The 26,183-nt window shown below is 39.6% G+C and overlaps 1 protein-coding gene across 3 annotated transcripts in view; it reads left to right on the top strand.

Annotated features, from left to right (window-relative positions):
* PPP3CA (protein phosphatase 3 catalytic subunit alpha) overlaps positions 1–26,183 on the top strand; it is a 334,463-nt gene that overhangs the window by 271,339 nt on the left and 36,941 nt on the right. For all 3 annotated transcript variants that reach the window (XM_073340796.2, XM_073340795.2, XM_073340794.2), the window contains 2 exons: positions 14,054–14,131; positions 17,677–17,771. In XM_073340796.2, coding sequence (XP_073196897.1) covers positions 14,054–14,131; positions 17,677–17,771 — 173 coding nt within the window. The remainder of the gene's footprint in view (positions 1–14,053; positions 14,132–17,676; positions 17,772–26,183) is intronic.

Genomic DNA, 26,183 nt, shown 5'->3' with positions numbered 1-26,183 from the left:
ATTAAAATTATTTCCTGCCTTCTTGTTCCCCTCATCCACATTGTCCTTCATTTTATTCCTGGATGGAGGAAAGAGTAGAAATGTTAAGAGATTTACAGGACCGGGTGCTACATTGTTTCCAGGGGAGGGGGTAGAGAATACATTGTTGTTGGATGAGGAGTTGTACCTGCGTAAAAACTCTGGGATTTAGCTTGTGGAAATTTTTTTTTTTAAATTGAAATTTGTAGAGGCATTCTAAATTTTTTTTCAGCAAATTATTTTGGATGAAAAGCCATTTTTCAACCCAAAAAACCATGTTCGCAGAAAATTTTAAGAAAAGTTCGGTTTTCTTGGTGGGAAAGTGAAAAATTTTCACAGAAAATGTTTACCAAGCACAGAATTTTTTTTACCAGCAGTGTTTTTCAAAACCGATCTTTTTTTCTGTGCTGTGGATCTAAAGTTTCCAGGTCTATTGGTGACCCACATAGGGTGTTAGAATTTGTTTCTTCACATTGTAGTTTTAAAAATGTCAGAAATTATATTTTAAAAAAATAACCTAGTTTAAAAGAATATTAAGGTTGCAAAGTGAAGCACTGAGAAGTTAGGAAATGCTAAAAATGAAGGTTGCACATGCGTTATGTTAGTGTGTGATCATATAATTAAAGACTGTCTTTTTCATAGGAGTCTGCCTCATTCATTAGAAGACGGGTGATGATCAGAGACTGAATTAAGGTTGTGTAGTGAATGAAGCTGTTGTCTGAGCGAGCCCTGCCTCTTTTGTTGCAGAAAGTGTAAGGTGTGTAGTAAATGAGGCAGGGAACTGCAGGAAGAGAAGGAATGGTCTTGTGGATTAGATGGTTGAATGTCACTTTGGAAAATTGGATTCTCTCCCTGTCTCTGCCATAGAGTATAGTAGGTAATGCTGGGCAATGGGGAAGTCGCTTAAACAAAAATTTTCACAAGTGGCCACTGACTGTACGTTCTTCATTTTCTGAGAACCCAAGGTGAAACATCTGTGGCTTGATTTCCAGAAGTGTTGAACACTCACAACTGCAAGTGACATCAGTGGGAACTGTGAGTTGAGTATACTGTGGCAAATTGCCAGCACTACTATGATGGGTCTCGCGCTTTCTCTTCTTGGAGGGGAGGGGTTTCAGGGCACCGTTTCTTGCCCCTGAACTGGCGTATTAACTGCCCCACTCGTGTCCTAGAGGAGGGGAGTGGAGAGGGAGGGACCCGGGCCCGCTTTCTACTCCGGGTCCCAGCCCAGGGGCCCTAGGGATAGCGGCAAACCACTAGAACTAGTGGTTCCTTCCCTTGGGCTACTTCCCTCTCCTGCCCTTCAGCTGTGGGGGCTTCCTGCCCTCCCTCTGCACAAACCGGGTGTCCCTTTATCTGTGGTCTTGGTCGTCTTAGCCCACTGCAGCACTTCTCCAAACTGTCCTCTGCTTCCCTCCAAACTGCGCTCTGTTCCAAACCAATCCACTCTGCTTCAACTCCTCCAGACTGCTCTCTGCTCCAACACCAATCCACTCTGTTTCAACTCCTCCTCTTGTCTGATTGAAGCAGGGGGGTTATATCATGTGACTGGCTTCAGGTGCTTTAATTTATAGCAAACTTTCTTCCCTCTACAGGGAATAAGGCTCCCTTCTAACACTCTCCTGCTGCCCTCTGGCCATTCTGTATCACAATACATAGTGCTATAAAAATACCAAGTACTCTGAAAAACTAGTCACTAGGTATCTTAAAGACTTTAGATGATTATGATGGTCCCTTCTGTCCTTAGTCTGACCTCCAGCACACCATAGGTCATAGAAACTCACCCACCACTCCTGTAATAGTCCCATAACCTCTGGCTGAGTTTCTGAAGTTTTCAAACATTGATTTAAAGACTTCAAATTACAGATACTTCAAGTTACCATTTACTCTAATTGAAACCAGTAAGTGACTGGTGGCCCATGCTACAGAGAAAGACAACAACAAAAAAGCAACACTGGCTCTCTGCCTATCTAACCTGGGAGGAAATTCCTTCCAAACCCCAAATATGGTGGTCTGTTACACCCTGAGCATGTGGGTGAGACCCACTAGTGCGACACCCGGGAAAGAATTCTGTGTAGTAACTCAGAGCTCTCCCCATGTAGTGTCCCATCTCTGGCCTTTGGAGATATTGCAAATAGCAGGCAAGTAGGAATCCCAAAATTAGTGGGCATTTTCGACTGTTGGCTTTGATCATGCTGTATTTCAGTTCCCCATATGTAAAGTAATAATAATTAATACCTCTTCACCTCACAGGTGTGTTGTGATGATAAATGAATTTGTCTGTGAAACACTCAGATATTATGGCGATGAGCACCATAGAAAACCCCAAGAGGAAATAATAATTCTATATTGGCGACAGGGTTTCGACGTTTTTCGGTAAAAAAAAAAGTCTAGAGCCATATATTGATAGATAAGGATTAAAAGAAATATTGAATTTCTAACTGTGGTGTACGCCTTACATCCTGTGCATTGAATGACAGAAAATCTGTGGAAAATAATATGTGATTCTGTAATTAAAGACTGTATCATAATATATATGCTCATGGGGACAAATTATGGCAACCTCAAGTCTGGCATTTTCCTAACTTTTGAGTCCTTGACTTTGCAACATAAACTGCTTTCCAACATACTTGTATTTAATATCATGGAGTATGTTCAGAAAGAGAAGAAAAATGGTCAGAGTTATTGCAAAGTTACCTGTTAACATGAAATTGAACTTCTGAGGATAACAAAATCTCTCTAGTTCACCTTTTGTGAGCATTAGAGAGAGTGATTCTAACAGTATTCCTTTTAGAGATCATTGCTTAACTTGAGAAAACTTGCACAGTCAGTTAATCCTACAGAATGAAAGAAAGGTTACAGTACTGAAAAATTAGGCCTCTTGAATTGCCAATGAGACCATTTTTAAGAGAGAAGGTTACAGAGCCTTATCTTTCATTGGTGCAATCAGTAACAAAGGTTACACTCAAGGGAAATTAATTTTCTCTTTCAGTCAAACAAAAAAAGTCAATTATACCTTAATAGCCGTAGAGAGTAAAGCTCATAATAGCATGCTAAACAAAAAAAAATCTTCGCTAAGTAGACACTGAATATGCATAAATTTATTCCTCTTGAAGTTGGTATAAATTGATTTTTAGAAGTCTATGGAAATTTCCATTGAATTTAAGAATACAAATGGGATCTCACTGAGTGGTACAGCATGTTCTAGGAAACAAGATTCCTCTTGACAAAGAAAAAAATATAGAATCTGAAATAGGATTTGTGGAGGGAAACATACCTTTACGCTTTCTTTGTTGGGGACTAAACTTTTATACTTCTTGATTTACAACTGAAGACCCTGTTAACATGAAGACAGGATATGAGTAGCCCTGAAACCAATAGAAATCTAAACATTAAAGGGGTGTGTGTGTGTGTGTACATGTGTATGCACACATACACACACACAAAAATGGTTGCCAATTTGGTACTGGCGACTGAAGTCCCATATAGCACATTGTAGACTTTTTCCACATCTTGCCCCCCAAGTGTGCCTTAACCGTGAGCTGGAAAAGATGACTCTAGAAGTTATAGAATGGTTTCAAGGATAGGTCTATACTGCAGTTGGAACATCTAATTTCCAGCTCAAGTAGATGTACTTGCACTAGCTCTGATCATAGCTATGACGCTACTTGCAGAGGGAGGGATTAGATGCCCAAGGGTGATCCTGTCCAAACCCATAGGTACGTACCCCTCCCGCTGTTCATGCCACCAAAACGACACTTCTATTTTTCGTGCTTTAACTCAATGAGAACCAATGCAGAGATATCTTCTTGAGCTGGAGATTGCATGTCACAGCTTCTGTATAGACCTGAGACAGCAAACAGGAGTGTTAATTCAGATAGTGGCTTCTGTGATGTGATCCCTTATCTAGTAGGTCTAATCACTTATTTCTCCAAAGAGAGAAAGGTATTTCCCCAGAAGGAACTGTGTACTGACTTCTCATAGACGCAGAGAAAATGAGTCCTAAAACAGTTCACAGCATGAACCTTCCCTTTTGTACTGAGGGACATTGAATTTGGTGGGAGTTTTGAGTTCACAAGGAGTGCAGGACTGGGCCTTAGCAATGTATACTATGCAAGGAGACAAGCTTCTCTCTCAAGAGGGAAAGCAATGTGAGCAGTTTAACAATGTAGCAGCTCCACCACTCTGTAAGTTTTTGACCCTGTGGATACTAATGAGGAGCCATATGCAACTAATGAAAGGCTAATATTTTAAATGAATTAGTTATAGCATTTTAACTCCTGTGAATGCCATTGAAATGGAAGGAGGGATCCACCATGTTTATTTTCTTTTTTTTATATTCTATTTTTTATTTTACTTTTTACTGTTTTCAATACATCCTTTTTAATGCAATATTTAATACTAGGATGAAAGAAATACTATAAAGAAAATAAAATAGCAAGAAATTATAAACTGCACTGATAATGACCATATTCAACTGTCAGATTTTCCATTATAAACCCCAATTTTCAGGGGTTAATGTCTAATTCATAAACAAAATATATTCCCTCACCTCTGGTTTGAGTGGCAGCCAATCAGCATTTATAGGGCAGTCCACTCACCAAATCCTATTGGATTTCAGCAATTTAAGCTCCTTTATAAATGTACTCTTTTTAGACCTTTTTAAATACAAAACATGAGGATTGTTTCTGTGAAGGGAGTGAAAGGCACAAGTGTTGTATCTGAAGCAGGTAACGTACCAGTTCTGTTTGGGCAGTAGATCCGAGGAATGTTCAGCTCCGAAGTTGCTCATCATCAAGGTAGATGAAGATTCCTGACAGATCCATCAGCTCCTCTGTACTAAATTGGAAACTGGTATCAGTGTTTCCCTTGGGGAGACCTGAAAGGAGATGATGAGTTAGTTTTCACCAGTGTGATTTTTCACTCTGTCTCCTGTACGCAAAATCATGGGAGACTGATCATGCATTGCTGTGAGCCTGAGAGAACTCAAAAAGCCCTTATCAGATTAAATATTGACCAGGAGGGGCATGATGAATTTTTGAAATTATGGCGTTGAACACATCTGAATCCTGTTCACCCATTCACATCACAGTGGCCTTAATACTTTGAACGTAGGGACCTTCACCTCACAACCAACCCTGTGAAGTAGGTAAATGGTAAATATCCTTATGCTAGAGATGAAAGAAATGTGAAGCTCAGCTAGGTTAATTGACTTGTCTAAGGTCATGTAGCAAGTCACTGCCAGAACCAGGATTAAAATACTAGTGGTATTTCTGCTAGAGTTTGCTTAATCCAGCAAACCAAAGGTTTGGAAACTGTGGTCCCTGAATAACTAGCTTTATGTGGATAGATGGCTAGCCATATTGTGCTGGTTCTTGTCTTTGTTTCCAGCTGCTAAAATGCAAAAGACAATCAAAAGACAATAAAAAAATTAGTGCTTCCCATTATATTACTTTTTTTCTCTAAACAAATGCTGTAGTTGCCATGGGCTGTTTTGTCGTTGTAAATGGAAGCTGAAGAGTTCCATAAAATCACAATGGAAGGGGAGATCCCTTGAGTCAATCTCTTTCATAGCCCATAGTATGAAAAGCTTTGAGAACCCTGGCACTAGACCACAGGAGATAATTATGTTTACATATAATATTTAATGGGAATGCTGTAAAGCCTAAATAAATAATGTTTATTAATTGCTGTATGACTGCAAAATATTTTTTAAGCCAGTCATTGTCAAAGGTGGGAGGAGAACTCTGGCGTTCCAGGCTCCCAGTTGTGTGCTGATTTCTTGGTCATGTGTCCTTTAGAGCATTGCTGCCTCTTCCTCAAAAATGTGTACTTTATGACTACGTTATTTTGAGTAACCCTGGTAAAACTATGGCAATGTTATGGGAAAAAGTACCCTGAACTTTACCCCTGCATAATTAACAACAACAAAAATTTTGCATGAATATTTCACCCAACTGTGCTGTTAGCCAGCTGCTTCCTGCCCCAGCTTACTGCAGAGTACTCTGCTCTTACCAGAACCCTCAATAATGACCGGCTCCTGCAATGTGATGCACATGGGTGGACTCCAATATCCGTGTAGAGGCCCGTGGGCTGAGTGATTTCAGTTTGGTTCCCCATGAGCATATCACATTGCAGGATTGGAACCAAACTGATTACAATAGCCTTCTTTGACCCTATCCTTCCCATCACCTCATGGTTACTTTTCTAAGTATTTGTGTTCTTCATCCAGCTATGGCACGAAGGGTTAGTGAGAACTAAGAGTGAGAAATACTGTGGAAAGTGGAATTGCTATGGAGGCCTAATGTTCACTTTTTAGTAGCGCTCACTCTATTTGGTTTGTTTTTCCAGCAGTTAAGGTGAAGGGTTTATTTAGCTTTTCTAAAAAATATTTGAAGTTTATTCTGTAAAGTTAGTCTCCCTTATTTTTATTTGTTACTGTTCATAATTGCCATAATGAAAAGGTCACTTTTATGATAAATTATGATGCCATAAAAGTGCCCTTTTTAAGCATTTATTCTTGGAATGACTGGTTGTTTTATGCAGTTCATGCAGTGGTAAATATGTATGTTTGTATACTGACATTTAAGACAGTAAGGGTATGTCTTCGCCACCTACCGGATCAGCTGGCAGCAATAGATCTGGCGAGGATCAATTTATTGCGTCTAGTCTAGTCGCAATAAATTGACCCCCCGAGCGCTCTCCTGTCGATTCCTGTACTCCAGCGCCGCGAGAGGTGCAGGCAGAGTCTACGGGGTAGCAGCAGCAGTCGACTCACTGCGGTGGAGACACCATGGTAAGTCGATCTAAGTACGTCGACTTCAGCTACATTATTCACATAGCTGAAGTTGCGTAACTTAGATCGATCCCCACCCCCCAGTGTAGACCAGGGCTAAGAAGCAAAGATGTGCTGAAAATCACTTCTCTTTTTTAGGTTAAAAGGTCTTATTTATTCAAATAATAGTGAAAAACACATTACAGACTAAATTACAATGAAATAAATACAGGCTACAGACTGGATATTTAAGCTATTGACTAGAGGTGGGTAAATAACAGATTTTTCAGTAAGCTGGCAATTCCACATAAATAAATAAAAAGTGTTCTGGTCAAACCGAAAATGAAATTTTTGGCAAATTGAAATATGAAGAACATTTTGTTGTGGGTTGAATGAAGCATTTTCTTTGGATCGCTAGCATATTGTTATGTGTTTAACCGTTTTAAAAATAAAAGGAAAGTTCAAGTTGAAGTTGTGTTGAATCAAAAATAGGAATGTTTAGTTAGAAAGATGTCAAAATGAAACCTTTTTCTGTTTTTCACATTTTAAGGTTTTTTTTTTTTCTGTCTAAAACAATTTGGCAAAATTAGTCTGAATTCACGAAACATTTTGGTGTTGCTATATCTGTTTTTTCCACCAAAATATTTTGGTTGAAAAAGTTTGCCAAGCATCGCTATTGATTACTTGACAGTTGATGCACTGATGCTCCAGGAACTCGCTCCACAATCCTGTATGTACTGTTGCATGCTGTACTTTATAGACCCCAAATATTGCTATCTTTAGCTATATTTCACCAGAATTTCAGGTGGGAGCAGATTGTTGTACCACTGGGCTCCAATATGAGTAGTTGCTGTTGCAAATGATGACCGCATGACCAGAAGGCACAAAGCAGTCATCCCTTGGTTATTATGACATCCGTCAGCGAAGATGTCGGTGTCAGGTTCCTTTTTGAATGTGGTGGTGCGATTTGTGTTGGAAGCTTAGGCGGGCCTCTAATTTAACTCACAATTTTTTCACACCCAGTTCCTTTGCGTATTCATTGGGTGCAGAAGGATTTGAGGGTTCTTCACCTGAACTTCCCAAAACTGATTCTAAGCTAAGAATAAAAAGCAGGTTCAGTTCTCATTGTGAGAAGCTCATAAAAGAGAGCAAAAGTGAAAATTGCACTGTCCAATGTCCAGTACAAACTCCTAATTCAAGTTAGGCCATGGAATATAAATATGTGTACTGAAAACTGAAACAAAACTGTTAAAAGAATGTATGTAATCTTAATATGACTCTCCTTAATCCAAATAACGTGTTAACAAAATTCAGTAATTTTACTAATTGAGACCAAGTGACACTGAAATTTTTAAAATGACTTTTACTCACCTTTTGTGAAGGGATTCAAGATCCTCTGTTGACAGGTTTTATACAAGTGCAAAGTATTATTATTTTTGACAGTCCTATCTGCATGGATCAAATTGTGTATCCAGCGTGGAGAGAGAAAAGATTCTAGATTCTAGAAAAGATTCTAGAACTAAACTAAGACTTAGCAAGAGTAAATATTTAAATCAGTCCTCCTTTTTTATCTTATTTAGTTGTCTTTTAATAAAATCAAGGTACCCAAAATAAACATTTTAATATATTTTAAGATTTATTTCATTGACCCTTGTTTAAAAAACAACAACCTAGAATGCATCCCTTTTGTTTCATGCTTTAATAGCAAAAGAGAAGGTGTCAATACGCATGTTATGTCATTAAAGTCCAATAACCATGTTTCTATAATATTACATATGCAATCACATTTGTGTAAATCAGTATTCATTACCATATACTACCCTTTGAATTTCTCTTTTAAAATAAAAGAGAAAACAATTAAATAATAAATAATAATAAATAAATAAATAATAAAATAATTATTTTTCTTTTTAAAAATAAACACATTTTTATTGAGGAGTTTAGAAAGGAAAATTTTATTATCAGCTATGACACATTTTGCTTACAGTCCAAGGCAAAGTCAATCACTTTTAGAGCATTTAAATTATATAAAGAGCTTTATATTGAAAAGTATATGATTTGTTCTTCCACGTGGCAGCTTTGTCCAGCTGGTGAGTTTACATCATTGAGACTACTAAACATATTCTGGTAGAGTTATAATTACAAGAGAGCTATGTAGGTAATTAGACCTCATTGGGTTTTCTAGATATTTTTATAGAATAATAATAATATGAAAAGACAATGAAAGTCTAATATATATTACAGCATATTAAATTCCCTGCAGTCTAATGAGTTTGCCATTGTATTGTTGTTAGAAATGTAAAGACAGTAGAATTGTTTGTTGGATGCAAAACCTGGAATGAATTTCTGTCCATGGTTAGTCATAATATTTAAAGCCAAAAGGGCCACCAGATTTAAGTCTGTGAAATACAGAAATATTTCTTTCTTTTTTCCTCTCAAAAGTAGGCCTGGTGGAATCTTAATATCTCCCCAAACCAAAACAGATTTATCATGGACATGTGTATCTCTCCTATTCAAATATATTCATCAGTAAGGATATGGAAAGCCCATATCAGCTATATGTTGTTTGTTCCAAAAAGTTGGTATTCCACATATACAGGGATTCTAATGTAATACATTAACTTTGTTAGCATCTGATTCAGGGGGGCTGTTCATGGAGTAACATACTACTAAAAAAATGAGGGTGGCAGAATTGGGTCTGTTGTGGTTCTATACAGACGCCTGTGACCTATAATGGGTTAGGACCAGATTTTTAAAGGTATTTAGGCACCTAAAGGTACAGATAGGCACTTTTGAAAATGCCTAACTCCCAATCAATAGCACCTAGAGGCCTAAATATCTTTAAAATCTGGCCTGTAAGTCTTAATCAAACACAACTGATATTTTACTTTTAACATCTTGAGTGAAAGCTAGTGTGTTTGACTGTAACATCCAGGTTACAGATTTTAATTCCATTTACTGAGTGCTCTTTTTTTTTTCTTTTTTCTCTAATTGGATGTAATCCAAGTACAAAGTACCACCCAGTTAAAGATCCGTACTTTAGTCCTTATTCAAGCAAATCTCCAAGTGTCTGAATGGGAATTTGACTAAATAACAGCTGCAGGATTTGGCTTTAAATTGCCCTCTAGAATGTTTGTGTGACTTTACTGACCCAAGTTCATATATTTTGAGAATTACTCTTAGCATTACTAAACTATTTTCAGATGAAATGTAGTATGTGCATTGTACTTAATTAATACTTACATTTACAAAACCAGATGCTCCCCCTGGTAGTCAGATGAAAGTTATAAAATTTGTGGGACTACTTGCAGATTGAAGTACTAATCCATGTAAGTAAGTGTGGCAGAATCTGGTCCCTTGTATTTTACATTTTTCAAGTGCAACACAAATATTAAGCTGTTCCCTAAACAACAGGAACTTAACTGTTAGCAAGTGTATAATACAAAGTAAGGATCTCACACACGCATTTCCAGTTTGTTAAAAATTGTGAACTGTTACAAATGCAGTTGAGTGAAACTTACATTTTTCACAAAATGACTCTCTCACAAAATTCTGAGCCATTTACATCCCTGAAATGTCACTTCTCACTAAATTTTGTGAAATGGCTAATTCCTCATCCAGACGTGAAAAATGTCAGTCTAAAAAGGTATCTGTTTTAAAGACTCTTAAAATCTTTAGTGATTGATTGTTTGAAAATAGGATTGCTAGCATGCTTTAAGTGGCAATTCCTCCAAAATTGCTGTTAAAGCCCCTGATTTATCTCGTACTTCACTTCTCCGCATATACTTAACTGGACTATATGGAAGGGCTGAGAGAGAATGTTATCCGTAGTGCCACTCCATGAATTTTCAGATGAAGTGCTAACAGCACCTTCAGAGGAGGAGTAATTTATTTAAACTTACTCTTCTTTGTACATTTGGATTCCTAGATATCTACCTATTTGCCATGTTTAACAGTTTAGATAATTTGGATTTTCTATAGTAATTCAAGTTGACAGCAGTGTGATCTCTCTGAGGTGCCAGTTTTATGTAATCATAGAAATTTGGAAAGAATAGGTTTAAATATTATAATTAGAAAATGGAAATGAACATCATTTATTTGTTAAAATTGCACCAGCAGAAAAACATGTACTTTTATTAACCCAGCTCCTTTAATTATTAAAACGTATCCAGTTAAAGTGTAAGCAGTAGTTACTGGCACTTTTTTTGTATTTAAAATTAAAGTGTCAAATTAGTGTTTCAGACAAGTTATGGCTTAACAGCCCTTAAATCCAATGTAGTCTCTTTTTCCTCATAATTAGTACAGCACAAGATAGGATTGGTACAAGCATCTTCTCACTACCCTGCCAATTTGTCTCGCTCCTGATTTTGGAGACATTGCTTGCTGAGAATAAATTGGTCTCTGCCTGAAATGCTCATTGAGGATGTCAGCATGTGTAAATGGTTTTCATTGGACCACTCAGTACCAGAAACTACAGTAGGGCTCTTGGAGTTGTTTCCATTGGGCCACTAAGCAGTGCTTTCTGCTGTTACTGACCTTTGTTGTGTTTGTGCTGATCACATACAAATGAAAGTCTCTAATTCTGCAACAGCCTCTGCAAGGACTGACTCTTCTGCCTTTAAGGAGTTCCACTGAGGTCAGTGGAGCACAAGGTTCTGCCCACATGGATCAAGTTGCAGAATTAAGGCTTATCTCTCTTTACAAATCTCCTGAACAACTTAGTTTCTCTATTTCTGACTTTTAGAATATTCAGGTAAATTTCTTGCCCCAGAGTATGTTACAAATATTAGCCTGTATGTGTCAGACTGATCCTTGGCATTAAAGGGTTGGTTGGTTTATTGATTTTTTCAATCATAATTTTATACACATAACAATGAGTATCATTTTTAGTAAGTTTATAGTAATGTAGCTTTAAAATTGTTTTCCCACTTAAGGTATTAGTTCATTAGCTGGGATGCAGGACCCATAGGGTTGTAGTGGGGCCCATACGCAACAGTGTGTCAGAGCAAAAGAAATACATGGCCTGCCTGCCCTGGCAGGTCTATGAGAAAAGATCATGAAGCCAAACCAATTAAGTCCAAGATCGCCTTGCTTACCTGGGTGGGAAATTAGTCTGTTAGGGGAAGTAGACTGCCAGACTGTAAATGAGCAGACTGAGAGGAAAACCAGAGATTCTGTAATCTGCACCTGAATGAAGAGTCTATTCAGGGTCCCTTATAGGTTTTATATGGGGTGGTAAAAGGCCTGGTCCACACTTAAAATTTAGGATGACATAGCTACAGCACCCAGGAATTCAAAATATCCACACCTCTGAGTAGCATAGCTATGCTGAACTAACCTCTAGTGTAGATGCAGCTAGCTTGAAGGAAAAATGCTTCCTTTGACCTAGCTACGATTGCTCGGGAAAGTTGTTTTCCTACAGAGATGGATAAACCCTTTCCATTGTGTAGGCTGTGACTACACTATGGGGTTATAGCTACAGCACCATAACTATGCCAATATAATCCCCTATTGTAAACATGGCCAGAGTTGTCAGATTTGCAATTTCTTTAGTCCTGATCCACCCTGTTTTGACTCTCAAATTTCCTATGCCAAGGAAATAATCTTGTTTCGCTGATGGTGTGGTTGGGGATGAGGGTAGGTGGTGGGTATTTGCTGCTAGAGGGCCTCCTATTCTTCCATATTGAAGCTGTGATGTCATTGGAGGAGGTTTCTTGCTTTTTGCTGTGAAAGGTATAGAGAACACAATCATCTAAAACTGGAGAAGACTGATAGCTGTGACGAGCCACCAATGACCAGAAAATGGGGCAAGGGAATTCCAACCTGTTGAAAGTCAAAACTGTTTACTTAAAAGAGAAATTGTGTGTGGACAGTGTGTAATGTATATGTTAGGGCTATCTTGATCTGTAAAAGAGTATAGAGGATAATGAATCTCAATTCTATATACTTACCTTAAAGGGACCATTTTAAATTCATTTTAATTCATAAACTAATTCACAGATGTCCTTGCAAATTCCCTTTAAAATTCAAAGAGTTAAGTTCTGGAAGTTTGAGGAGCATACACTGTATTCTTCATACATAAAATGCTATGTCCATCCTACAGACTTCTGCTGGCATAGCTGTCAGTCAGGGCATAAAGAAGTGTGATCCCTGACTGATATAGGCTCATTTATACCAGTGAAAATGTGCTCTTCACAGGAATCGTTTTTTTTTTTTCCTTTGGGGTGCTGGAATAAGCTAGACTGGCTCTGCTGATATAATCTGCAGCCACACTAAGAGCTGGCCGAAGTCTCGTGAAACCATAGCCTCAGCCTTCACAGTGGAGTTCTGACGAGGCTTCCGTAATACAGGACTGTATCCAGGGTTTCTATATTTAGATGTAATAGGGTTTGAATTAAAAAAATGTCATGGTAAAAGTTAGCTTTTTAAATCTTGTAAAAATGTACAGTCTATGTACTTCTGTTGTGTCTGTGCTTTTAATAAAACCCTCAGTGCCTCTACAAATGAAGTAGCTGCTATAACTTGTTTTCAGAGGACTGATAATTTTATATATAAAGAAATTGAGTCCTCTTTCATCTTCTAAGGCAACATTATCAATGGGAAGTGAAAAATGTGAAAATATAATTATAGTAAAACTCATTGTTTTGTTTTAATGACTGTGTTTTCACCAATGCAATAGAAAACACCCAACTCAGTAGAGAGGTCATGTGAAATATGTTTGACTAACACATTTTTAGAATTCAATTTTGAAGATACCAAGAGGAGAAGTAATTGAAGTCTTGTTTATTGGTGAGATGAAACTGAGAAACAATTCAATTTGGGTATAGGTTCACTTTCTTCCTTCTGCCTCTATATCTCCTTTGTATACCACCACCATACATGCTCTCCCTAACCAACCAATATATACTGTACTGTGTGGGCAAGTTTTCTGTTGCATCCCATCCTTGTGTTACATTTATCCTCCTCTGGGCGCTTTGAAGCTCAGAATATAAAAGAAATTATTTTCTTTCTGACAGGTAGCTGTTATTATGTAATGAACTGCAGCTTTTCTATGCTATGCCTCCACCCAATTATGTAAAAAGTACAGCTTCTGGTGCTGTTTCCAATGTGAAAGTGAAAAAACCTGTCTTCAGAGCAGAAGTTGATTCCGTGAATGATGCATGTTTGATCACGCTTGATCAAATACAGTATTTCTGAATGTCAGATGAATGCACTGCTTCTGATAATTCCATAACAGGAGCTTTTCTTTTCCTCCAACAGTTACCCGGCTGTATGTGAATTCCTCCAGCACAATAACTTGTTATCTATACTCAGAGCCCACGAAGCTCAAGATGCTGGGTAAGTGTGTGGAGGGGGAGGGGGGCTCTTGCTTGATAAATAAACATTATTCATACCCATTGGCTTTTATAAGGAAAGAGTTTCCCTGAATCAGCAAGTAAAATAATCCATTTTAGCAGTCTTCCAAATTAAAATGATAAAGTCCCCAAAACCCCTTATTTTATATTTTTAGTGTTGTTACTTAGCACTTATAGGCCTTTTAAAATATAAGCTATTTTAACACGAGATTAAAGCCTGAATGTGCACATCTCAGACATGTTTTCCATAATGACCATTTCATTATGGTTTTGTAAGAGTGTTGCTTTCCTACAGTAATTTGTTGAAAAGCAGCTGTACTTCACCAGTAGTAGTGAAGTGTAGACGGTGATCAACTGCATATCAAGGAGACAAAGGACAACTGTGTGAAACAAGACTTTGGAAGCTTATTTTTAAGTGACAGCAACCACAATATTTTATTAGTGGTACAAAAACAAACACTAGGATTACAGTGTCTGATCTTTTATGCAACCGTAGCTGAATTACAAGACAGACACATTTGATCTTATTTCAGGAAGTGGAACATGAGACTTCAAATAGGGGATGTTTCTTTAAGGGAAGAGGGGTTACTCTACCAGGAAGAGAGAAAAATATGTAGCAGTGGCTGGCTAGCTCCTTAGCTAAATTTGCAATTGTGAATCGTCTGCAGGAGTGCTGGCACTTTCTGATCAGTCTTACTCTGCAGCTGTGTGCTTCCAGGGTTTTCTGCAAAGGCTATTGCAACAAAGCCCCCAATGTGTACAAAAATATCTGCAGACTTAGGGGCGATGTTCTTTAATTAAAGTCGTGGCAAAAAAAATCTCACTGTTGCTGCTAATTCCCTAAACCACCTCCTCTGACCTGCCTGAGAACAGTTCAGACATAGCTGGCCTTATATACCTTTCTTCTGAGTCGTGACTAACGGGGAAAAAAACCCTGAGGCCTCATCTGTCACTAAATACTACTACCTTACACTGTCACAGACCCCTAAACATCACAGTGGACAAAGAGATGTGTCATGACATTGGGACACTCTATGGCCTGGAAGTCCAGGCTGACCGAGAAGCTTCAGACTCCAGCATGGGTTTCTTAAAACTTCAGTGTGCACCTATCACCATGTCACTGTAGGTCACAACTGAGAATACCAAATTCAGGACAAACTGCTGAGAAATAGGTCCAACACACTCCAAAACTGGTGGTTATTCTCCCATAAGATTTACCAAACCAGCAACAAAAGTAAACTTCTGTTTCACCACACTGGCTAACAAGAAGTCGGAAAAGCAGTCCCCTTAGGCATTCCAGTCCTGGATTCAACACCCAGACACTAGACTTAAAGATGAGTGGTTCTTTAAAACCAATTTCATCAAACAAAAGGGTTCTTCTGATCCCAAAGGACCAGCCACATACCCAGGTCAATATATAACTCAGATCTTACCGAATAACCATGCTGTTGGCAATCCTTTAGTATCTAAAATCTAAAGGTTTTTTTTATAAAAAGAAAGAAAGGTGAAAGTTAAAATTGGTTGAAGGAATCAAATGATTACAATAAATGCACAGTTCTCGGATCAGGCTTGTAGCAGTGATGGAATAAACTGCTGGCTTGTTAAGACTCTGATTGCTTCCAAACCATTGGAAGGTCCTCAGTCCCTTGGTTAGAATGCTCCTATGAGTATAAGTTCATAGTCCAGAGGTTTGAGCAGGAAAGAGACAACATGGCGATGTTTCCAGGGCCTTTTATAGCTTCTCTCCAGTGAAGGGAAACCCATTGTTCTCACTGTGGAAAATTACAGGTGACAAGATGGTGTTTGGAGTCACATGGGCAAGTCACATGTCCATGCATGATTTCACTTAGTCATAGCAGGAAAGTCCATTAATTGTAGATGGGCGTCTTCCATTGTGAGTTAAGTGTTCTTCAATGTGCCATTCAACTTGAATAGTTCCTTCACAATGTGCTGGCTTGTGAGTGCTACCCAGAAGCAAATATTTGAAATACAGCTATAGAGCCAATACTCATAACTTCAGATACAAAAATGATACATGCATACAAATAGCATAATCATAACCAGCAAATCATATCCTTTCTATAGACACCTTACTTGACACACTTTGTACAAGATCTGTTGCACTTACATAACAGTGGTAGCAACAATGATCTATTCTACATGATCATATTTTATCAGATAAAATCACAGCACCGAAGAGGAAATTGTGTCATTTTGATTAGGAAAAGTATTTGTTTCCAATATATACCACAGAGCAACCTTTTGGATTTCACATATACTGGTACACAGGGTGGGGAGAATAGCACGAGAAGCCTTCTCACACCCTGTTACACACAGCCCACTCTCATCATTCGTCCCAAGGTGGCTGGGAGTGGGGTGAGCCCATGGCCCTGACTGCTCCCACCCCCACCTCTCCACAAGCCTGTAGGAGTGAGAGAGCTAAGCTATCGTAAAGCATAGTGCAATACGCACACTGAAATTCCGAAAAGCTATTACAATGAATCGGTGTGATACTTTTCCTTACTTTTGTGGATAATTGCCAATTATTAGAAATTATTAGAGAACTAGTGTGCTGTATTGGGTATTACTTCTGCCTTGCTATGGGGAAAATTCCATTTTGTTGGTTTGCTTCCAAATTCTGCAGGTGTCCCATTCCGTTACTGATTGATTAAATATTGCTCTGCTGGGACAATATGCCTTTGGTCTGCACAAGCCAGCAGGGATGAGTAATGAAAATGTATAGGCATTAGCATGCTAGTCCATGGACTGGACAAGATTTGACATTCCATTGTGAAGCTAAGCTTTCTTTCCATAGAGGAAAGTATATTTCTGGGTGATACTGCTTTGCATGGTTGTCAAATGATATAGTTTGTAGTTTCATGAATGTGCTTTATACTTTATTAATACTGATTTTGAAGCATAAAACTCTTTTGGGGGGAGGTTACTATAGTAATGCCTGTGTCCCATGGTGCTCCAAGACATCTGAATTAGTTTACCTATTCTATCTCTCTGAGTATTTTTTAATCCCTTTGCAAATTTATTTTGAGAAGAACCCTCCATCAATAGATGAAGGGCGAAAACCTGATCCCCTTGAAGTCATTGGCAAAACTCCCAATGACTTTAGGGAGCCCAAGATTTCACCAGGAATGTCTGGTGCTCCTCGTTAGTATTTTCTTTCCTACCACACTTTGCATGCTTGGGTTTCAATCGTTAGGAACCAGCAACCAGTGTAGCTGCACTGGTACAAACAACATGGAAAGTCACAATTTGCGCCATTTGAGTTTACCTCTGCTTGAAATCACAGTAATCCCAACTGTAGGCAAGTTCTAAATCTATAGCAAATCCTTCATGCATAGCTTTAAACATAATTTATTTCTGTTGTTGCTTGTAACTTCACATGGTAAAACCATTGGGAGTGATCTGTTGCTTTTCTTGGCCTGAGATAAGTCAGTGACATGTTGTACGCTTAGAGCACTGAACAAATGATTAATAATACTATTACTTAATATAACCTGTCATTTCCTTTAGGTATCGTATGTACAGGAAAAGCCAAACAACAGGCTTCCCTTCATTAATTACAATTTTTTCAGCACCAAATTATCTAGATGTGTACAATAACAAAGGTAAGAGAGCTCTCTTCCTTCTGTTGATGCACAGTAGTAGCATTATCTTTTTACTCAAACGTTTTATGCAGTTTCCCATTTTTGATTCTTTGCGTTGACTGTGTCCTTTTATTAGTTCATGCTTGTTTACTTCGTTGCACCATGTAAATTTAATGAGATGAATACCAATCAGGTGTGTGTGTGTATATATATATATATACACACACACACACACATTATATATATATATACATTCTGATAGCTACATACTTTTATGTTTCTGTCTTGTATATCCTTGGATACATTTGGATTTTGAGTGTTGGTTGTTAAGTAAAACTTTATTTGGAGAATTAAATGGCCAACAATTCTAATAACCGAAGGAAGCACTTTGTAAAATCTTATGGTTGAGATTTTCGAAGCCATCTGCTACTTTTTAAAATAGGCCATCTGGCCCTTTGTTACTTTGTAAGATTAATGGGAGTAATATGGCAAACTCTGTCATAATATAATCTAGGTTCTTATAGAGCCCATAGTATCTGAGCATCCTATTTCATGTTTTGTTTTGTTAATCATTTTTACATGTAGTGCAAAGAGAGGGAAATATATATAAATGAAAAAAGTCTGCTGCTTAAATAATATACTAGCCACCCTGTGAAGACTCAACACAACCTAAATACAAGTGGATGCAGCTTACATTAAGTTACTACAACAGTCACTACAGCACTTACAGTGACTGTAAGTTTCCCTAATGAGTTGCAGAAAAAAAGCTGTTCTAAATCAGAGCATTCCAATAACTCCTACTGCTAAATCCAATATACACATCAGGATAGCTTCACTTTCTGCTACTCCAGTTGGAATAAAACTAGTATGCTTTGGTAGGTGAAAGAAAATATGGGGACTATAAAGACTTCCATAACTACTTTTTCCTTACCATGTTAATGAGGATAGTTTCATTATAAACTACCATTTCCATGGTCCCAACCTATTAAACCCATTAGAAGGTGTTTAGCTTTCCTAAGGGGACAGGTGGGATTTTCAGTCCTTGCCCACAGACAAAGAAAGTATTTGGTATAAAATGTGCAAAAGAAAAAAGAGACTTCAGAACTAGCATGATTTTAATAGGTTATTGTATAAAACTTCTAAGCACTTTAAAAAGCTATTATGCAAATGCTTTAGTCTTTGTGAGGGAAGAAATTGGTTCACTGCTAGAAGCTAGATTTAGCATATTTTGACATAATACAAATGCATGTTAACGTGCAAAAAAATTATTAAAGGTACAATACCAGCAACATCAAAGCCTTGCTACCAGTATCTATCTATGCAGAAAGTAAAGCATGTAGGAACTGTGCTTAAGCAAATATATTTTGAGTCCTAGCAACATAGATCAGCACAAGAGACTTAGGAATTGCAAGTGCAGTAAAGACAGCGTAAGGCAGTATTGCAGCATCAACAGTGCAGGGGAAAGAAAAGTGTTATTTGTGGGGGAGAGATTTCTGATAGAGCGTATAACAGTAGTTGCCCTTAGCAGGTCCATAGTAGTAAAGTAGGTTGGACCAGCATTTCGGATTTGCCTGTAATTGTGTTTCTTAAAGTGTTTGTATTAGGAATATGGGGGTTGGCAGTATAGGCTTTTGTCACTATGGCAAGCATTTGACACACAAGAACAATGATAAAAATAGAACTTAGCATCTGAATTTTAAATCCCCAAATGTCAGGGGATGAACAGAGGAATGTCCCTCTATCGTATCAGTCTCAGAAATGAGTCATCTTATTTGTTCCATGATTCCTAGGTATGACAGACCATATATTAGATAAGATTACCCTTTCTGATAAAGAACCCTTATGTGCAACTACTGCTGCAAATTCTGATTATCTACAACTGCTGTTGACATTCAGGTGCTCAGTTCCTCTCCCTATTTGGGCCAAGTGAGCTAATGTCAAATTAACAATGGATTAAGATCTGCTCCAATATGACAGAGAGTCACCCTCTTTAATGTGTTGCTTTTAGTGAATTTAAGGCTGACCCTAAATATCCTTCTAATGAATTTTTGTCAGAATTTCTTGCAAGGGAAAAAAACCCTTTTTCCTGAGATTGAGATGACTGGTTAAGGCATTCCAAGTGTGCTATAGAAACTTTTTCACACTGCATTGCTTGTGCACCTCAGTCTTGACTGCAATCTGCTGCTGGCTCAGTCCAGGGAAAGAAAATGCCATGATTCTGAATTTTACGGTTTGGTATATTCTTTGTAAATTGTAGCTTGATTTGCAGCAGATCCATCCTTTAATAATATAGTGATTCTGACTGATCAATTTCATCAGAGGTGAGAGAAGACTTAGTAAAGGCTTCCTGCAGAACTGCAACGAGTGACTTACCAGCATGTCCGCTCAAGGGACAGAAACTGCGTGTACCAAGACTGAATGAGGAAATGTCTGGTCCACATCAGAGGAGATTGGGACCCGAGGAGGCATATGCCATTTTTCTCTGAGAGCAGATCATGTTGACTGAGGACACTTTCTCAATTACAAGCCTAGTCTTTGCCCAGATTTACAGCACGTAATCTCTAAGTAAAGAGAATCGATTTATTTGAGGAGCTTCAGAAAATTCTGATTTGCTTCTGAGCTGTAATGAGTTAGAAATTGCCCTTAAAACTTCAGATTTTGAATCACATGATGTTTTTCAGGCACCTCTGGCTTACACATTACAAACTACAGTAAAAGATTGATCTGTTGATCACTTTAGATAAGCTATTACCAGCAGGACAGTGGGGTGGGAGGAGGTATTGTTTCATGATTTCTGTGTGTATATAAAGTCTGCTGCAGTTTCCACGGTAAACATCTGATGAAGTGAGCTGTAGCTCACGAAAGCTCATGCTCAAATAAATTGGTTAGTCTCTAAGGTGCCACAAGTACTCCTTTTCTTTTTGCGAATACAGACTAACACGGCTGTTCCTCTGAAACCAGTAAAAGATTTGTTATCTGGCATGTTGGGGGATTGGAGGGTGCCGGTAAGTCAAAAATTCTGGTTAACTAAGAGGGAGGGAGTTTGGGTGCAGGAGGGGGATCAGGGCTGGGGTTTGGAGAACAGGAGGGGGTGTGGGGCATGGCTCTGGGAGGGAGTTTGCATGTGGGAGGATGCTCGGGCAGAGAGTCGGGGCGCAGGAGAGGTTTTAGAGTGCTGGATCCGGGCAGCTCTCACTTAGGGCGGTTTCCCACAAGCAGCGACATGTCTCTGCTGCTCCTAGGCAGAGGTGTGGTTAGGTGGCTCTGCGCCTTGCCTCTGCCCGCAGGCGCTGCCCCCACGGCTCCAATTGGCCGCGGTTCCCGGCCAATGGGAGCCGTGGAGCCAGCGCTTGGGGTGGGGGCAGCGCACTGAGCACCCTGTGGCCATTCCTCCACCTAGGAGCAGCAGGGACATATTACCGTTTATAGGGAGCCATGCGGAGCCAGGTAGAGAGCCTGCCGGCCCCGCGCCAGCTGGACTGTAAACCCAATGAAGATCAGAAATGCCAGTTTATAGAGCTTTCTAGTTGGTAAAGTGCCAGATAACAGCTTTTACTGTAATAAAGTCAGAAATTTGCACATAGTTTTGACTTACTGTTTTATATCCAGGTGTGGGCGTATGTGTGGTTTGTTGTTTGCCACTTGTAGATGAATACAGTAAGATTCTGAGGAAACTAAAGAGATTGGCCAGCAAACTGGAAGTAATGATCAGATATATTTTTATCTTTCTAATGCGTGAATGTGATGGGGCACTGTGGTATTGAGAAAGGGTGGGTTGGAAGGTTTGCATTCGTACTGGGGCAGAATTAAGATTGCGAGGTGCATGCTGTCTCTAGGATACGGTGTTCTTCTTCAAGTGATTGCTCGTATCGATCTCAGTTAGGTGTGCATGCACTGGATGCACAGCCATCGGAAAGTTTTTCTCCTAGCAGTATCCGTCAGGTCGGCTGTGGAGCCCCCTGGAGTGGCACCTCCATGGCGCTCAACATATGACCCTGCTGACCCGGCACCCCCTCAGTTCCTTCTTACCGCCCGTGATGGAACTGTGGCATCTTGCTCAGCAAGTTCTCCACATGTCCCTAGCTTCATTTAGATAGTAGTTCTGATTTTTGATGGTAGTTTCTTTGTTTTGTTGTAGTTAGTGGCAATTGGGTTGTGGGGGGGGGGGTTTACCCTCCACCCTAGCTGGCTGTCTTCGGGGCTTTCATGCCCAAATCCTCAGGATTTAAGCCCTGCAAATCCTGCTCCAAGCCCATGCCAATGGGCGACCCCCATGACTCTTGTCTGAAACATCTGGGGGAGGCTCACCAAGCCAAGAAGTGCAGGATCTGCCACGGATTTCGTCTTCGGATTCAGGAGGAGCGGGATTTTCGCCTGAAGCAGCTCATTATGGAGGCAGCACTTAGTCCCCAGCCTCCTTCGGCACTGGAGGACCCAGCACTGAGTTCTTCAGTGCACAGAGTCGCGGCGGCGGTGGTGGAGTCTGGCCAAGACCCGCGGCACCACCGCTCCCCGGCACCAAAGCTGGCATCATCGACCCAGCACCAAAGTGACACCGGAAGCCGGAGAAGGGTGGCTCTCCTGAGCAGAGACCCGGGCCCCTGGAGCCGACCTCTGTGGTGCGTCCTGTGGAGGAGCGTCCAGGAGCGAAAGTCGCGGACGCAGCACCGTTGACTTCAGCCCCACTGGGGGAGCCTTTGAGTCCGGTGCGGTTGGACTCCCGGTCCCTCAGCGTGGTGAAAGTTCAGCTACTGTCCACCCTGGACACGTTTGCGGCTGCGAGGGACCTCATCCACTCCACACCAAACCTGCGGTAGCTCAGTGGACAGCACTGTCTTGAGGCAAGCTGGCACTGATCCATCCGTTGGCACCGTCAGCTCCGTTGGGCAAACCTCAGCACAGTTTGAGATCCTGGTACTGCTCAGAGTCCTGGCACCGCTCCCCATCGCAGTGCCGGTTGTACTCACAGGCACCTTTCCGGATCACATCAGCGCTCCCGATCGCAGCACTGCTCCACTCGCCTTCGTGGAGCAGGTCCCGGACCTGACGCTGGTTCTGGCACCATTCACCATTTTGGCGCAGCTCCCAGCCACAGTACCGATCTAGGTCCTGGAACTGATCCAGGTCCCGGCACCGCTCCCCAGCCTCGCAGCGCTGCTCTCCTTCTCGTCGGCACAGATCCACTCGGCACCACCCTGGCCCTCGTGGTCCCAGTCTCATTCCTCGGGTTCAGAGATGGGGTCGCGGCCTTCGGATCGGGACCACCACCAGTCAGACTGTAACTGCCCTGATATGGGGGCAGGACCATGGCCGCCACATGGTCAGGGGCCCACCCAGTGGTCATTCTGGACCCCATGGGCATACCACCAGGCCCAGGGTGCACAGTCTGCAGCTTCCCAGTCGGCTGCCTCTGAAACAAGGGTACCGGAAGCCTTGGCCAGTCAGCCCACTCCTCAGGGTCCAGAGGACCCATCATGCAAGAAAATAAACTTTGACTTGATTGTGGTATTTTAAATATAATGGTTTTATGAGGCCTTGAGGACAAGGTATATTGAAACAAAAGTTCCGTGCAGGTTGTATGGGTGAATACAGCTGTGTCTGTGAATCGTAATGAGCCCATCACGATCTGTTTTTCCCGAGGCCACACACAGAAGCCAAGCTAAGATTTTATCAAATGAGGCACTTAACAGTGCTGCTGTACTATATAACAACTTTTAGGAAGAGTCATGCCTATTTTTGAACAATATTGAAATTCCCTATGGCAACAGTATACGGCGGCTAAAGAATACAGTATTCGTTGATCAGTAGCCCATGTACAGTATGTAAGTATTTTAACTTATCACAATATTTTTCACTTTTGTTTTTTACATTTGTTTAAGACATCAGGATGTACAGTAGTGCTATTTTTGCTGGGACAATGGATACAGAAGTGGGAAATTGTACAGTACTCAGTAGTAGTCAATCAATTCTGTTTATTATTGTCAATGAGTTTATATTTTAGTGTTAGACTGTCACTTTTAAAAATGGAGGTTTTTTGGCTGAATGAACAATTTAACTAGCTATCTGAAGGCAAATGCTCATCTTGGAGGGCTTGTTTGTTTGTTTGTTTGTTTTTTAAAGGTTATGTCTTTTAACACTGATATATTCAGTTGGGGAGTTGGAACATTTTGACAAGAATAACAGGATATCTCTTCAGATACCCTTTAAAGTCCACAGTGTGTTTGCTAAGACAAAAAATGAGACCAGGAGAGAGAAACAACAGATTATGCAAGAGGATCTACAGTACTATAAAAATCAAGAAAACAGCCTCAACATTGATTATTTGTGAGACATTCATTGATGTCCTATTCATTAATGTCCTAGAAAAAGGGGTAAATAGCGTGTTTATGAAATTTGCAGAAGACAGCAAAAAGGGAGGTGTTGTGGACACCAGCTGAGTAAATAAGTAATCGAAAGGGATATAGAAAGACAATAACAAAAATTAATTTCACCTTGGAAAATTGCCCGGCAGCATATCTTAAAATAGAGATACTTGGGAAATAGTACCATAAGGAACAGAGGAATGATGTAATAATCTGATTTGTTTATCATCTTTGTTTTATCTTATCAAACCTATCAGTTTTCTCTAGCATTCCTCACTGTACTTATATAAAAGGCCACTTGTTGTCATAGTAACAAAGATGATAAAACAATTATTAGGGTATCATTGCCAATGTAGGAATGTTCACTACAAGTGACTTCTTTGATCTACTGATCCAAGTCCCAAGAACTGGGAATTCGTCTATTTCTTTGGGAGAAATTATTCTACGATTTAAATAGAACTTACTTTTAGGGAAGGTTTTTTCTGGTATGTTCAACCTAAATTTTTCCTTTCTACAGTTCATCCTGTAGAACTGTCATAACCCTGTGTACCACATTAAATATTTCCTTTCCCTTTGTTACTATTTCCACCCCCTCGGTATTTTTCCCAATCCCTTTTCCCAGCCTGTCACCTCATCAATGAAATGTAGTCACTTGGTAGCCAACCTGTTACATTAGGTGGGAGCAGAACTCATGGTTCCATTGTTAAAGTTGAGAGTGAGCTTTGCACTTAAAGCAGGGATTCCAATGCTTTGCTTTGTATGTAGAATGCAGTATATCCTCCCCGAAGTTATAGAACTTATTCTCTCAGCACAGAATGAATTTTCTGATAATTTACAAGCAGGCTGATTGAATAGTTTGTAAAAATTAATTTTAAAATGTTTCCTTTAAGAAATTTAGCACTCAGTGTCAGACTGCTTTTTTCCTGAATGATCTTAGTGTTCGAATTACACAGATGCTTCAGATGTCCTTTATAGCAAAATTCACTGAAATTCTGTGCATAGGATACATCTGAAGACTTCATTTACAATTAGTGGTCATATTTTCTCATTATTATTCATAACTGAAAGATTCTCCTTCATGGGAGCTGAAAAATCATGCTCCACTACAGAGATTTCCACTGAGAAATGCCTTATTTCAAAGTGGTTGCCATCCCTGATTGTACTCAGTGGGACCAAAGTTATAGATTGCCCACAATTAGATGACTGTCTCAATTTCACCACCAGTCTCCTATTATTCTAAAGGGCACTGAGGCCATAAGATGCTGGCTTCACTCTCTTAGGAAATACTAGGAAGCAGTGACCATTTTGTAAGAGTAACACAATGAAGGAAGAAAGAGAAAATCTAATATATATTTAAAAATCATTTAAATCTAATCTGGGGCCACAAACTCTAAAATGTCTTAATCTTATCTATTTGATTATTGCATGATGTTGCTAACGGGCAGAGTTAAGGTTATCTGGGTGTCCTAACTCTGCACCTCTATACCTTAATATGTGTGAATGTAAGGGTAACCTTAACTCTGCATTTCTTGGATTTATAACTCTTGATTTTGGAATAATTGCTACATCCCTGTAATGTGTGTTACAATAAATTTACTGTACTTGCAACCTTAACTCCCATTTTAAGAGTTTAGCTCTTTGAGTCTTTCCTCATAAATCAATACCTCAGATTATCCAATGACTTTTGTTGTTCTTTTCTGGAGCTGCGTTTTTTCAAGTTAACTCTCATTTTGTTTGCTTTGCCCTTTACAACTTCTCTACATTTCTTTCTCATCACTGGTGGTCAGAGTTTCTCCCAGTTCAGGATCCACAAATCCAGTCCCATTAGTATTGTTGACCCCCTCTTCCATATCATAAATGTAGATGTTTACTGCCCAAGTACATTACACCAGTTCTTGCAGCATTTTACTAGACATTGCCGTCAATTACACCCTAGACAACCCACCAAAAATCATGTCTGCACTAGATACCTCTCCTTAATTCAAATCATTGCTGTTTTATCTTTGCTGTTTGCTTACTGAGCTGCCAGTCATCAGCCCACACTGGCAATGTTAATATGTTCAAATCAATA

The sequence above is a fragment of the Lepidochelys kempii genome, chromosome 4 (assembly GCF_965140285.1).
Source record: "Lepidochelys kempii isolate rLepKem1 chromosome 4, rLepKem1.hap1, whole genome shotgun sequence".
Taxonomy (NCBI): Eukaryota; Metazoa; Chordata; order Testudines; family Cheloniidae; genus Lepidochelys; species Lepidochelys kempii.
Note: the sequence above shows the minus strand (reverse complement) of the source record. Positions and strands in the feature narration are given on the sequence as shown.